This window comes from Arvicanthis niloticus, chromosome 24 (assembly GCF_011762505.2).
Source record: "Arvicanthis niloticus isolate mArvNil1 chromosome 24, mArvNil1.pat.X, whole genome shotgun sequence".
Classification (NCBI taxonomy): domain Eukaryota; kingdom Metazoa; phylum Chordata; class Mammalia; order Rodentia; family Muridae; genus Arvicanthis; species Arvicanthis niloticus.
Genome location: NC_133432.1, coordinates 38,730,483 through 38,744,073, shown reverse-complemented (window position 1 = coordinate 38,744,073; position 13,591 = coordinate 38,730,483). Strand labels below are relative to the sequence as shown.

Genomic DNA, 13,591 nt, shown 5'->3' with positions numbered 1-13,591 from the left:
AAGAAACTTAGGGTGGGGAAGGAGATGAGAAGAACAAGGTACTATTGGTACTGTGGGAGCCTGGAGGCCACCATGCACTTCTGATATGCTGATAGGCACCACAGATAGCCATCTGTACCTTCTGCCAGTGATAAGGGGAATGTCTCCTTTGGGGTGGGGCACTTCTGAAGTTCCTGATGAATGCTGGCTTTTGTCCAACCACCAGAATTTGGGGAGATGGAGTTTCCTTTGAATTTGACACATATAATTTCATTTTTTAAAAAAATATTTATTTATTTATTTATTTATTTATTTATTTCTGTATGTATCAATGTGAGTACACTGTAGCTGTCTTCAGACACACCAGAAGAGGGCATCAGATCCCATTACAGATGGTTGTGAGCCACCATGTGGTTGCTGGGAATTGAACTCAGGACCTCTGGAAGAACAGTCAGTGCTCTTAACTGCTGAGCCATCTATCCAGCCCCAATTTCATTTTTTTTTAAGTGAGTCTTTTTATTTAAGAGCCAAAAAGGTGGCTCAGTGGGTAAAGGCAATTGCTGCCATGTCTGATGACCAGAGTTCCGTTTCCAGAACCCATATGGTGAAAAAAGAACTGACCCCTCCAAGCTGTCCTCTGGCTTCTACGTGGGCCCATACGCATCCACACAAAAGTAATCTAAAATATGATCTAAAAACTCTGCCCCTGGCCAGTTTCAAGAACCCCAGAATAGTTTCAAGAACCCCAGAATGTGGATAGGGGCTGCCGTGGTAGACTGAGCTTAACAAGAAAATGTGTGAGCCGGATGTCAGGTGCCTTCCTCCATCACTCTGCACCTGATTGCCTTGAGACAGGGTCTCTGGTTAACCTGAGGCTCACTAGCTTCATCTCAGCTTCTGGCCAGGGAGCTCCTAGGACCCATCATGCTCTCCCACACCCTACTCTCCCTCGCATAGATACCGAATTGAGGCTCTCCTGGTTTCACAGCAAGCATCCATCCAACATCAACCCAGCCCTCTAAACAGATCGTCTCATTGGAAAAGATCCCTGGTTTCTAGGAGCCCAAGAATTCTCAAAGGAGGGAAAACTGGCACAAGAGCCATCTTGGAAATTTCTTCTTCTGTGGCTTTCTCTCCACTGTGACAACAGTAAAGGAGAAGTGCTGAGAAGACCAAGGAAGACAACATCCAGCAGATTCTGAAAATGGCTTCTTATGGTCAGAATCTGAGTGTCTCTGTTTTCAACCATCAGCAATGCCTGTTCCTTAATCACAGATGCCTTTAAAACCATCCCTGGTCCCCTATTCAAGCACCCTGGTTGTTCCTTTCTGAATTCTTTCCATTATTGAAACTGCTTTCTCCTGAGACAACAAGATAGCTCAATGGGTCATCATGCCTGACAACCTAAGTTCAACACCCAGGACCATGGAAGGAGAGAACCAAGTCCAAGTTGTCCTCTGACCTCTACCTGTGTACCTAATTTGCCTTTCAAACTACATGTTTCATGGGTTATGAGAGAGAAATTTGAGGTTGTGTTCAACCACTTATAGATGGTCCCCCACACTTTTCAGGACATGTGGTGAGGGGCAAGACACGCCAAAAAGAGATCTCTCTATGAGACCCAGATGTGATAGAATAGTATAAAAAGATGCCAGGAAGCTCACCTCAATGACACAGAAAAATCTCTAAGACGTTATCAGTGAGATGAGCAGGCTATGTGTTCCAGCATCGTGTGTGTGTGTGTGTGTGTGTGTGTGTGTGTGTGTGTGTGTGTGTGTGTGTAGTAAATAAAAAGATGTGCGGCTTACAGATACTCAGAGTATCCTGGGAAACCAATCAATCCTCCAGCCTCCATCTTCCAGTGCTGAGGATGCAGGGTTTTTTCCTTTTGTTTTGTTTTACATGGATGTTGAAGATCTAAACTCTGGTCCTCAGGATTGCATAGTAAATTATCTTACCCACAGCCATCTCCCCAACCTGGGAAAGCTTGCAACCAAAACTCTCTGTATTTGTGGATTTGGGCTCTAAACTATGTGAGTTCAGCATGTGACCACGTCACTTTGCAAACAAAGCCCAAAGAAACCAATCCCAGCTCTGCCTTTTCCCAGCTGTGTGGCTATAAGCAAGTCCTGGCCTCTCTTTACCTGTTTCCTCTTTTGAGAAACTCATGAATCATGAGCCCAGGAAAGAAAATTGTATTACCTAAATGCCAAGTATAATGGTTAATCTCTGTTTTTCCATTCTCGTGCGTATTTGTATATGGTATACATGTGTATGTGGATGCATGTTTACGGGTGAGGGGTTATGTGTACATGAGGGTATACATGTGTACGTGGATGCATGTTTATGGGTGAGGGGTTATGTGTACATGAGGGTATACATGTGTATGTGGATGCACGTTTACGGGTGAGGGGTTATGTGTACATGAGGAGGCTGGAGGTTGATGTCAGGAATCATACTTGATCTCTTTTCCATCTTACTCATTGAAGCAGAGTCTCTCAATCAGACCCAGAACCAGATAATATGGCTACCCTGTCTCCACTTCCCCAGACTGGAATTACCAAAGGGCACCCTGAATTTCTGAACCTTTTAGGGATCTGATATCTGGTTGTCACACTTTACTTCCGAGCAGTGAGCTATCTTCCGACCCAGCAATGGTTGATTTTCACTGATAGATGGACAGGATTTAGAATCACCACAGAAAGAAATTTCTAGACACATCTGTGAAGTCGTTTCTAGGTTGGGTTAATTGAGGTAGGAAGACCAACCCTAAATATGGGCAGCAGCAAGATGAAAACAACTTAAGGGAAGATGGGAGGGAGTGTTTTTCCTGAGGCATCATGGCGTGGGTTGGATCCTGAGGAGAATCAGGCTGAGCACCAGGATCCCCGTCTCTACATCCGGACTGTGGATGAAGTAGAACAACTGCCATGTTGCCTCAAGACAAAATAAACACTCCCACCCTCCCTTAAGTCACTTTCATCAAATGATTTGTCAAGCAATAAGACAAGTGACCGACACAAAACAAGGGTCTCCTCTTTTATGATCAACAGAGAAAAATAAAAAAAGACAAAGTGTAAGATTAAGGTGAGAGAGCAGTGACAGGCTTTCCCCATCGAGACCACTATTCTTCTACAAACTTCTCGGTGTACCCAGGGGACCTCTCAAATCAAAGGAGAGACATGGAATCTGAAGCCAGCCTGTGGCTCCAACAATGTCCCTCAGAACTTCTTCTCTCGGCTGTGTCAAGTTACAACCAGTAAAGTGCTTTCCCTGCAAGTGTGAAGACCAGGGTTCAGATCCCCAGCACCTACTTAAACAGCCACCTGCAATCTCAGAGCTCCAAGGCAGACATAGAAGTGACCCACAGCAAGCTGGCTAGCTAAACCACCCAAACTGGCCAGTTCTAGAGTCAAATGACAGACTGTGTATGTATGTATGTATGTATGTATGTATGTATGTATGTATGTATGTCAGAAAATAATTGAGGAAGACAACAGATATCAAACTCTGGCCGCCACAGACATTTACACACACATGCCTGACCCTCCTGACACACACGCATGCCCATACACATGCAAACATACACACACAAATACACCATGCACATTCACAAAACCTAAAGCATTCCCTATCCTCAGAGGAAGAAGGCAGATGCTTCACCTTCCACGGATACAAGTTTGGAATATCAAAAGCCTAGACAGACCCTCAAATTAAGATCTGAGGATCTGAATCAACCAGGGAAGATGGGCTCAACAAAACAGGATTCCACAATGTAGACACAGACAGACAGACAGACACACTGTTGTAGTTGTATGTCCCTGTCTCAGTGTCATGGGTCTCTACTCTTGACCCACACAGCTCACAAAAGGTACCTGCCCTTTCCACACTCCCACAAAGGCAAAAAAGAAAAAAATCTTCTGCCACAAGCCTTCTTTGAGCTGCAAAGAAACAGCCCTTCAGCAGGCAGACCAGAAAAAGTTCTCCTGTAAAAAACAAAACAGGTTTCTGAACTGTCAAAACTGTGGGCCGGCAGCAAGATAGCTCAGGGAGTATGGATGCTATCCACCGTGGTGGAAGGAAAGAGGCAGTGGCTGCAGGCTGCCTTCTGACCTCCACAAACACCCATACACACAAAATCAATAAGTGGGTTTTTATTTAAAGTTTTAATTTAGTTTGTTAAACTCCAAAGAGAGTGAAGTACTCCCTGGCTAGTTCCAACCTGTTCACTAGAACTCAAGCCAGGGGTGTCCCAGGTCACTGAGAACTTCCCAGAAGGTATAACCAAAGATGAAAATATTAGCAACAACAATTGTTTGCATTCCAAAGAACTCTAGATGAGAAATTGAAACTCAAAACTGTCACACCCCAACCATGAGGACCATCTATAACCAATTGTTTATATTAGTTCTGTCCCAGGGAACACCCTAAATTACCTGATAATGGGCTGGGTTCCTCAGGAGTGTCTGCTCACAATCATGTTTTTATTAACTTTCGAGATAAGGTCTCCCATAACTCAAACTGGCCTAAAACTCACCATATAGCCAAGAACAACAGAGCCTTCTCATCATCCTGCCTCCTCCTCCTGAGTGATGGGACAGCAGCTGTGGGTCTTGTTTATGTGGTGCTGGAGATGGAAACTTTTACACGTACTAAGCAAGCAGTCTACCCACTGAGCACAGCCCCAGCTCACCTCTGCCTTTGTTATCACCTGCATTCCATCTGCTGATTTCCCACCTCCTTTAAGGTCTCTTCCTCCCCTCTCACAATCCCCTATATAAATACACATACCACACACAGACACACATACCACACCATACACCCACTCACATACATACACACCAAACAGACACACACAACAGACACACACACAGACACAGACACACACACACAGACACACACACACACATACCAGACACATACCACAGATACTTTTTAACCTATGTCCCATACATGAGAGACAACGTGTCGAAGGTGGGTTTACACATACCAGACACATACCACAGATACTTTGTAACCTATGTTCCATACATGAGAGAGAACGTGATGAAGGTGGGTTTTGTCTTTCTGAGTCTGGGTTATTTCCCTTAACATAATGATTTCTAGTAATATCTGTTTTCCTAAAAGTGCCATGATTACATTTTTCTTCATGGCTGCATAAAATTCCATTTTATAGACCATGTTTTGTTCGTCCATCATCTGCCAGTGAACACCTCGGCTGCTTCCAGAGCTCGGCTGCTCTACATAGTGCAGCAGTGAACACAAAGGACCGAGTATCTCTGAGTACACAGACTTTCCAAGTGAGGTACAGCCTGTGTGCCTCAGGGACAAAAGACAGGGCCTTCAAAACATGCACAGGGGTCATTTTAAGCAGCCAGATCACCAACAAAAGATACAAAAATGAGCAAACAGGAAGCCTAATATGCCACACACAAAATAGGCAGTTGTGGGCTCTAGCTGCACCTTGGGGGATAAAGAACTTGCCTACCGCAAGTCCTGGGTACCATACCCAACATAAACCAGGTGTGTGTGTGTGTGTGTGTGTGTGTGTGTGTGTGTGTGTGTGTGTGTGTAATCCTAACACTCAGAAGGTGGAGGGAGGAGGATCAAGGATCAAGACCATCCAAAGCTGCACAGTGAATTTGAGATCAGCCTCAACTACATGAGTTACCGCCTTAAAGGGAAAAAAATAAAATAAAATAAAATAACAAAAAATTCGCATGCAATGATCCCCAGACATGAGCACGGCATGAACGGTCCAGCCCTGTGTTGAAGAACGTGCAGTGTTACCTTGCTGGCCTTCAAATTCAAAGCTCCATTTTTTTTTCCTGAGTGTCCTCAAATAACCATAAGTGTATCACAGGACTTAATCTAGGGGTTCCAAATAAATTTTAGCAACTAAGCAACTTTATAAATACCAGAGCCTGGGGGATAAGAGGACCAAAATTTTCAGTCTTAAGAATTTATTCATCTAATTACAGGACTTTTTCTTTCACTCTGGAAAAAGAGATTATAGGGACGGAGTTACTCCATCAGAGAGATGGGGGCTGGGTTGGTAGCACAGATGTGTAAGCCTGAAACTCTGGAGGAGGCAGAGGCGGGACGATTACCACAAGATCCAGGCCAACCTGGGCTACACACCAGCAGTTCCAGGCCAACCTCAGCTACACAGTAAAATCCTGCCTTAAGAAATGTTTTAATTAATGAATTAATTAAAAATTTAAAAATGGTAAAGAGGTGATATGAGAGAGTGTAGCCACTGATGAAACTGTTCTGCATCTCAGTGTTAGAACATACACCTCTATACAGATGGCTTAAAATAAAAACGGGATTAGATGGTTCAGTGGTTAAGAGTTCACATTGTTCTTGCAGACAACCAGGGTTCAGTTCCAGCAGCCATGGTGGGCAGCTCACAAGGCCTTGGAGTTCCAGCTTCAGGGGGATCTGACGCACTCATTGGGTCTCCACAGACACTGCACTCACATGTGCAAACCCACACAGACACAGACACATCATTAAAAACAAGATCTGAAAAAATAAAAGAGTAAGCCAAGAATGGTGGCTTTAATTCCAGCACTGCGGAGGCAGAGGCAGACCGATCTCTGAGTTTGAGCTCTCTGGTCAACAAAGTGAGTTGCAGGAGATCCAGGACTACACAGAGAAACAGTTTTAAAAAAATAGATAGATTAGATAGATAGATAGATAGATAGATAGATAGATAGATAGATAGATATAGAAAATAAAAACCAAAATAGGTAAATACATACAGAAAGCAGGTTTTGCAGTTGGCATGAACTAACTAGGCAAAAGGGAAGTGGAGAAACATCTTGTAAAGAAAAAAAAAGTCATTTTCCTTCTACCCTTAGCCAGGATGGAATCTGGGGACTCTGGGAATCAAAGGATTAAGAGGGAAAAGGCAGATGTTTGGGGAAGTGTACAGCTGTGTATGAGTGGGCTCCACCCAGAAGAAGTGACCCTCAGAAGGGGACAGCACTTCAACACACATAAAATCTTCAACAGGCAATGGTAATTTTCTTAAAATAGTATTTATTTATTTTTAAGTTTCGTTTTCTTGGGGTATTTTTTTTTGTTTGTTTGTTTATTGTTTGGGAGAGCTGGGTGTTTTGGATTTAGGTTGTTTGCTTGTTTGTTGGTTTGTTCGGTTAGACAAGGTCTCACTATATAAGCTCTGGCTGACTTGGAACTCCTTAAACTCACAGAGATCTGCCTCTGCCTCCTGAGTTAAAGGCATGCGGTGCGACACCCGGTAGTTTTGTGTGTGTGTGTGTGTGTGTGTATCTGTGTGTCTGTGTGTGTGTCTGTGTGTCTGTGTGTGTGTCTGTGTGTGTGTGTGTCTGTGTGTGTGTCTCTGTGTGTGTCTGTGTGTGTGTCTGTGTATATCTGGGTGTGAATGCATTCCTTCAGAGACTTCTGGAGCTGGAGTTACAGTTGGGAGCCTCCTGACTTGGGTGCTGGGAACTAAACTGAAGGCCTCTAGAAGAGCAACCAGTTCCTAAACTGGGACTGGAGTTATGTCTCCAGACCCTTTGTTTTGTGACAGGTCCTCCCTCATATAGCCCAGGTTGGCCTTGACTTATAGCTGAGGATGAGCGTCAACTCCTGATCTTTCTGTCTACGCCTACCAAGTGTTGTGTTAGCAGAGGGCACCCCCACACCTCATTTAAGAGCACTGTGGATAGAATCCAAGGCTTTGTGCACATTAGGCACGCACCTTACCAACTGAGACACATTCCCAGTCTCCAAAGCAATCGTTTTTTTTTAAATGACTACGGGACAGGACTTTGAGTTCTTGTTGTAGCAAGTTATGAGTAGACAGATGAAGGGCAGATAAAAGCTAGTTATGTTTATTACATAGGAAGCTGCAAATGTGGCTCCGTTGTTAGAGAGCTTGTCTGGCAAAGCAAAGCCCTGGGTTCTGTGCTCAGCTCTGCCTATATCAGATGTATACTGGGTTCAGCCCTGTCATCCCAGCACACAGGAGCAGGAGGCCTGAGAGTTCTACATTCTTCTCAGCTACATAAGAAATTTGAGGCTAACCTAGGCTATGTATGTGCCTGTCTCCAAGATGAAAAAGAAGAAAATAAAGAATGTCAGAGGAAGAGGGGGAAAGGAGGAAGAAGGAGCAGATGGGAAGGGGAAGTGAAAAGAGAGTTAGAAGTAAAAAGGAAGGAAGAGAAGAAAAAAGAGGGGGAGAAAAAGGGGAAGATGAGGGGAGAAAGAAGGAGACGGAGGAAGAAGGGCACTCTGGCTCAGCACTCGTCTGCCATGTTTAAGGTCCTAGGTCTGATGCCAAGCACCTCACAAAAAAAAAAAAAAAAAAAAAAAAAAAAAAAAAAAAAAAAAAAAAAAAAAAAAAAAAAAAAAAGCCATAATCCAGAAAACTCTGGGTAAAAAGGCTGAAGTATACGTTGTTATTGTTGTTGTAGTTGTTGTTGTTACTTAACTCCCTAGGATCAGGGCATGAAAGTAGTCAGACAGGAGTATGCAAAGGTGTGTGGCCCTGTGCCAATCCAATGTTACAAAAACTGTGAATTTAGCACAGGCATCATTTTTTACTGACCTCTTTGTAGAAAAGATTTGAACTACATTAAACCGACACAGTGGATCAGGAAATGGCAGCCTACACAGAACACACAGGACGAGAACAAGGGTACCCCTGCTGGAGGATAGTACAGAAACCAGGAAAGCTAGCTACAGGTGAAAATGCTTTCTGTGGGGAAGGACACAGGAGTTTCAAACCCAAGGAAGTCCCTGAGGCCAGACTGGCAGGAGACAGGACTGAGAGGCGAGGGGTTGTGTCCAGACATAAGCTAGGTATCTTATAGCAACCAGCAGACAAGACAGCAAGAGTATGAGAGTAAGTCCCTGAAGGAGCACAGGAGAATCAGAGGTCAGAGGTGATCAATGGAGTTTAGGGTGTATTAGGTGTTTAAAGAGAGAAGAGCTGCAGAATGATGGAAGATTCTAGAACAAGGAGAGGAGGAAAAAGCAAGGCCTCTGAAGGTAAGAGTCTGAGACAGACAATCTGTCATGATTGAAGCTATTTTTCACTATTGCAACTTTTAAACACATCCAGATGCTACTGGCATCAAGCTAACAGAGACCAAAGGTGCCAACTAAACACCTTAGCAGAGCTGCAACAGCCGCTACAACCCAGAACGAGACAACACACTTGGGGTCTGGCAAGATGGCTCAGTGGCTGAAAGCGCTTGCCACACAAGCCTCAGGGACACATTTAAAGATGGATGAAGAGAATTGACTCTCTCAAGGTTGCCCTCTGACCTCTGCATATGCGCCCTGACACATATGAGCACACACATAAACACGTGTGCACAAGACATGCACACCTATGCAAAATTAAATAATTTTAAAATTAATTTAAAACTAAAAAGTAATAAAATAAAAAGGTGGAAAGCAATTTAGGAAGGCATCTGGTATTGGCCTCTGACCTCACACACGTGCACACAACCCACATGAGCACATACATCCACTACACTCAACACACACACAAGACCCATGGAAGGCGACCGCTCATACCTCCAAAAGTCAAACTGACTGATACCCCTAACTAACACTTGGAAGGTTCCAATTTCCAACACTGCACTCTCTCTCGTCCTCTCACTTCACAATGCTCAGAGGGTTATCTCAGTCCAGAGCCAGGCTGATCAAGAGAGGAACAGAGGAGTTATCCACTTAGCCCAGCCCAGCTACCAAGGCTCCACCGAAAAATGAACTGTGTTCCCCACCCTTAGGGAGACATCTCTCAAAAAAAAAAAAAAAGACCCATTCCTTTCTTAAGCGTCACATACATCCTCACCACCACCACCATCTCCCTCCCAAGCAAATGTAGCCTGTTGGTGGACGTTACAGGTTCGTATTCTAGAAAGTTCCTTGCCCTACACCAAGCCTCAGAGAGGCATCGCGATTCATTTATTTGATAGGATTTTGTTAACGATTACCCCAAAGCAGGGGCGGAGAGGTTCTGATCCAAAAGAGCATGTGTTTGTTAAGAAAGCCAGTACAAGGGGGATGGGTAACAGCGTGACAGCGCTTGCTGCCAAGCCGCATGACCTGAGTCCAATCTCCTGAACCTATAGCAGAAAAGAACTGACTCCTTGAAAGCTGTCCTCTGACCCCCACATACACTCAATTATAATAAATAAAGCTGGGCATAATGCTGTGTGACTTTAATCCCAGCACTTGTGGGGCAGAAGCAGGCAAGTCTCTGTGAGTTAGAGGACAATCTGATCTACATAGGCCAGGGCTAGATTAATTAACTAATTAATTAATTAATTAAATTTTAAAATAAGGAAGCAAAGAAACCCAGTAGGCAGCAGGGAACTGCTGTCCTAGCCAAGTGGCCAGCCAGCTACCTTTATGGTCCTGTCTTTTCTTCCTATGCAAAAGCCAGAGAGGCTTTGAAAAGGTGTGGGAAGGACTCACGAGATCATATTTCCAAAGTATGGGGATTTTGTAGAAAATAAAGACTTGTTGTTCTTGTTGTTTGAGGAGGGGTCTCCTGTAGCCCAGGATGGCCTCAAACTTACTACGTAGCCCAGGATGACCTTGAACTCCTGATAAGCCTGCCCATACCTTCAGAGTACTGTGCAGACCGGCGTACAACATCACACACGGTTTATGTGAGTCTAGGAATGAAACCCAGGGACTTCGTGTGTGCACAGGGAATGCTACTTTCTGGCCACACGCCCAGTATATTTACTGCACAAACCCCAATGTGCCATTGGCTCCCTGTGTGCCATTAGGGGACAAATATTTATATGCACCTACTATGTGCCCAGCACTGCTCAGGTTCTAACATGAGTGAGGAACAAATACCCAAGCCTTGTCCTTGTGAACACTGCATATATACAAAGCCACAGAAGGTCTGTTTCCTGGACTCAGGAAGTCCAGGCACAGATGAACAATTAATTTTCAAAAAAAAAATGCAAAAACAGAACTCAAGGTATGACACTATGTGCCCAAGTGCACAGGCACACATACAACATAACCCTACTTCCTTAAGGCAATCCCAAAGAGCCTCAGACAGCAGTGTAGATGTTGACAGTTCTTAGATTTTCTTAATACAAACCCAAACCTTGGGCTGGCAAGATGGCTCAGGAAGTAAAAACACTTGCTGCCCAAGCATGAGAACCTGAGTTCCAATCCCTCCACACCCACAAAAAAGCCAGAACTTCAGCATACATTTATAACCGTAGTGATAAGGTGAAGGGGGAGGGAAGACAGGCTCTCAGTGCAGCCAAATCAGCAAACTCTAGGTTCATTGAGAGACCCTGTCCCAAAACACAAGGTTGAGAGTGACAGAGACAAACACCCAATGTCAACCTAGGGCCTCTGCAAACCCACACACGCACGCACGCACACACAAACCAATGGCCATTCATCATAGAGCACCTTCTGTATATCAGATCCTGAGGGCTTCAAAAACAGTACTAGACTAGCAGATCCAGTTCACAAGCTCAACTCAACCTTTCCCAGAATCCTGATCCTCCCCTCCAACACACACACACACCTCCCTCATTCACAAGGGAGCAAGCACCAGTTCCTTCTCTCTTTGACCCTCCTTGTAGCTAATTTCCATTTTCAGAGAAAGCTGAACCAGCAACTCAAAAGACATTTGTCATTGCATGTTTTCTGAAACAGTGTCTAACATAGCCCAAGCTGGCCTCAAACTCACTCAATAGCTGGGCTTGCCTCAAATAACTCACTATCTTCCAGCCTTGGCCGTAACCAAGCCCAGAAGTGTAAGACCAGACCGGCCTCTAAACAAATGAGGTTAAGCATGCTAACTGAAGCTCAGTTTAGCCCTCTCCGAAATGGGTATGCAACAATTTTGGCCTCCAGGGAACTCTGGGAGGTTCTAGAGCTAACCAGCCTGAAGACTCATAATCGTTCTAATTACAACCATCCTGAAAGCTACCTGTACTGTTACTATGATTGCTGTGGGGCCAAAGGTATGTAGACTTTGCCTCTAGACATCTGGAAGTAGAGAATTATAAACATAGCAGCCATGAACTTATACACAAGTGGTCACTTCTCCAAGAAGTGTCCTCTATTGATGAGGTTACCCCTGGCTTTGGGTTTAAACTGCTCAGGTGTCTGAACCTGTTGCAACCCAGTAACCTTATTTCCTTAAGGCAACCCTGAAGAGTCTCGGAGGGCAGATTTGGATTTAGAGAAAAGAACAGACAACGGTTGAGAATTGCACTGGGGACAGACACCCGAAGGCTGGGCGGGCACTGGGACAAGGTTCCTCAGACCCGGAGATGGGTACTCGCGGGGTACAGAGCCACAAGCCCAGCGGACAAAGGCCAAGGTCAGTCGGGGCTTCACGCAGGGCCAGGGCCACCAAGCCCACTCTTCCCCCTTCCCCAGGAGAAAGGTAATGACTCATTAGGGGGGACTCATAGACACAAAGACACTGGGGGAGTCCTCAACCCTCAGTCCTTAGAGGGGGGCTCTTGGTTGGCCGAGGAAGAAAGGGAAATGTCCACAAGTCCTTAGTGAAAGGACTATATTGCTGGAGTGGTGAAAAGGGTGTCTGTAACCCTGAGTCCTTTGTGAGGGAGTTGGTGGGGGCTCTAAGTTCTATGGAGCGATGGGAAGGGTATCCCCACTACTCAGCCCAAAGGGAGAATTCTCTATGTCCCCGACCCTCACTCCTTAGAGTGAGGGTTCTAGGTTGGCTGGGGCGGTGGGAGGAGTGACACTGTGCTCGCCCCTTGTCTCAGACTTACCCTCTCCAGGGTACAGGTGGCCAGCTGTGACCACCAGCAACGCGGCCACCGCCACCAGCAACGGCACAGCCGTCGTCTCACATCCTCTCCCGGAGCCCATAGCAATAGGAGCGCTGGGACCCCCGGCGATCAGAGCACGCCACGCCGGCCCACTGGGGACATACTCCGTGAGAAGGTCGCTGGAGAGGCGCTAGGGGCTGCACGTCCTTCTCTTCCACGCCGGTGGCTCACGGGCCGCAGCTCTCCAGCCTAGAGGGCCCTGGGGACAGTCCCGGGAAGAGCACAGAGGCCTCGGCTGCAAGCAACACGGTGGCGTGGCCCGCAGACTACAGCCACGGGTCACCCAGGCCCGGTCCCGTGCCCGCAATCGCAGGGTCCAGAGCTCACTGCGGTGCGTCCCCTGGCCGGGTCTCCTGCTTTTCCTCTCCGTGCAGCTCTGGGTGGGTCGCGTTGTGTGGTGTCTGAGACAGAGGGACGCGCGCACGGGAGGGCACCTGGGCTGGTGGCGGCGGCGGGAGCTAGGGCTCGACTCCGGCCCGTAAACAACGCGGCCCGTCAGCTGGGCCCGCGCGGACCAAGGGAAAAGGTGGCGCGGATTAAGGCAGGGAAGGGACTGTGCACTCAAGTGAGGCCCGCTGAGGGGGGAGGGGGGAGAAGCCAGCAGAGCTCAGGGAGGCGTGGCCAGAGCTGGCAATGCCACGCCTCCTCGCCTCCTCGCCCCTTTGCCCCCTTGCCCGGTCGCCTCTGCGACTGGTCTTGTGGAGCCCGCAACATCAGAGGTCCGGCGCGCACCCCAAATTCTTCCGATCCCGACATCCCCAACTGCCGATTTAGAA

General features: G+C 46.3%; 1 protein-coding gene across 3 annotated transcripts in view; it reads right to left on the bottom strand.

Annotated features, from left to right (window-relative positions):
- The window catches only part of Insr (insulin receptor), a 126,236-nt gene extending 112,865 nt beyond the window's left edge, over window positions 1-13,371 (bottom strand). For all 3 annotated transcript variants that reach the window (XM_076923818.1, XM_076923819.1, XM_076923820.1), the window contains exon 1: window positions 12,756-13,371. In XM_076923818.1, coding sequence (XP_076779933.1) covers window positions 12,756-12,855 — 100 coding nt within the window. In that variant the 5' untranslated portion in view covers window positions 12,856-13,371. The remainder of the gene's footprint in view (window positions 1-12,755) is intronic.
- Between the last annotated feature and the right edge of the window lie 220 nt (window positions 13,372-13,591).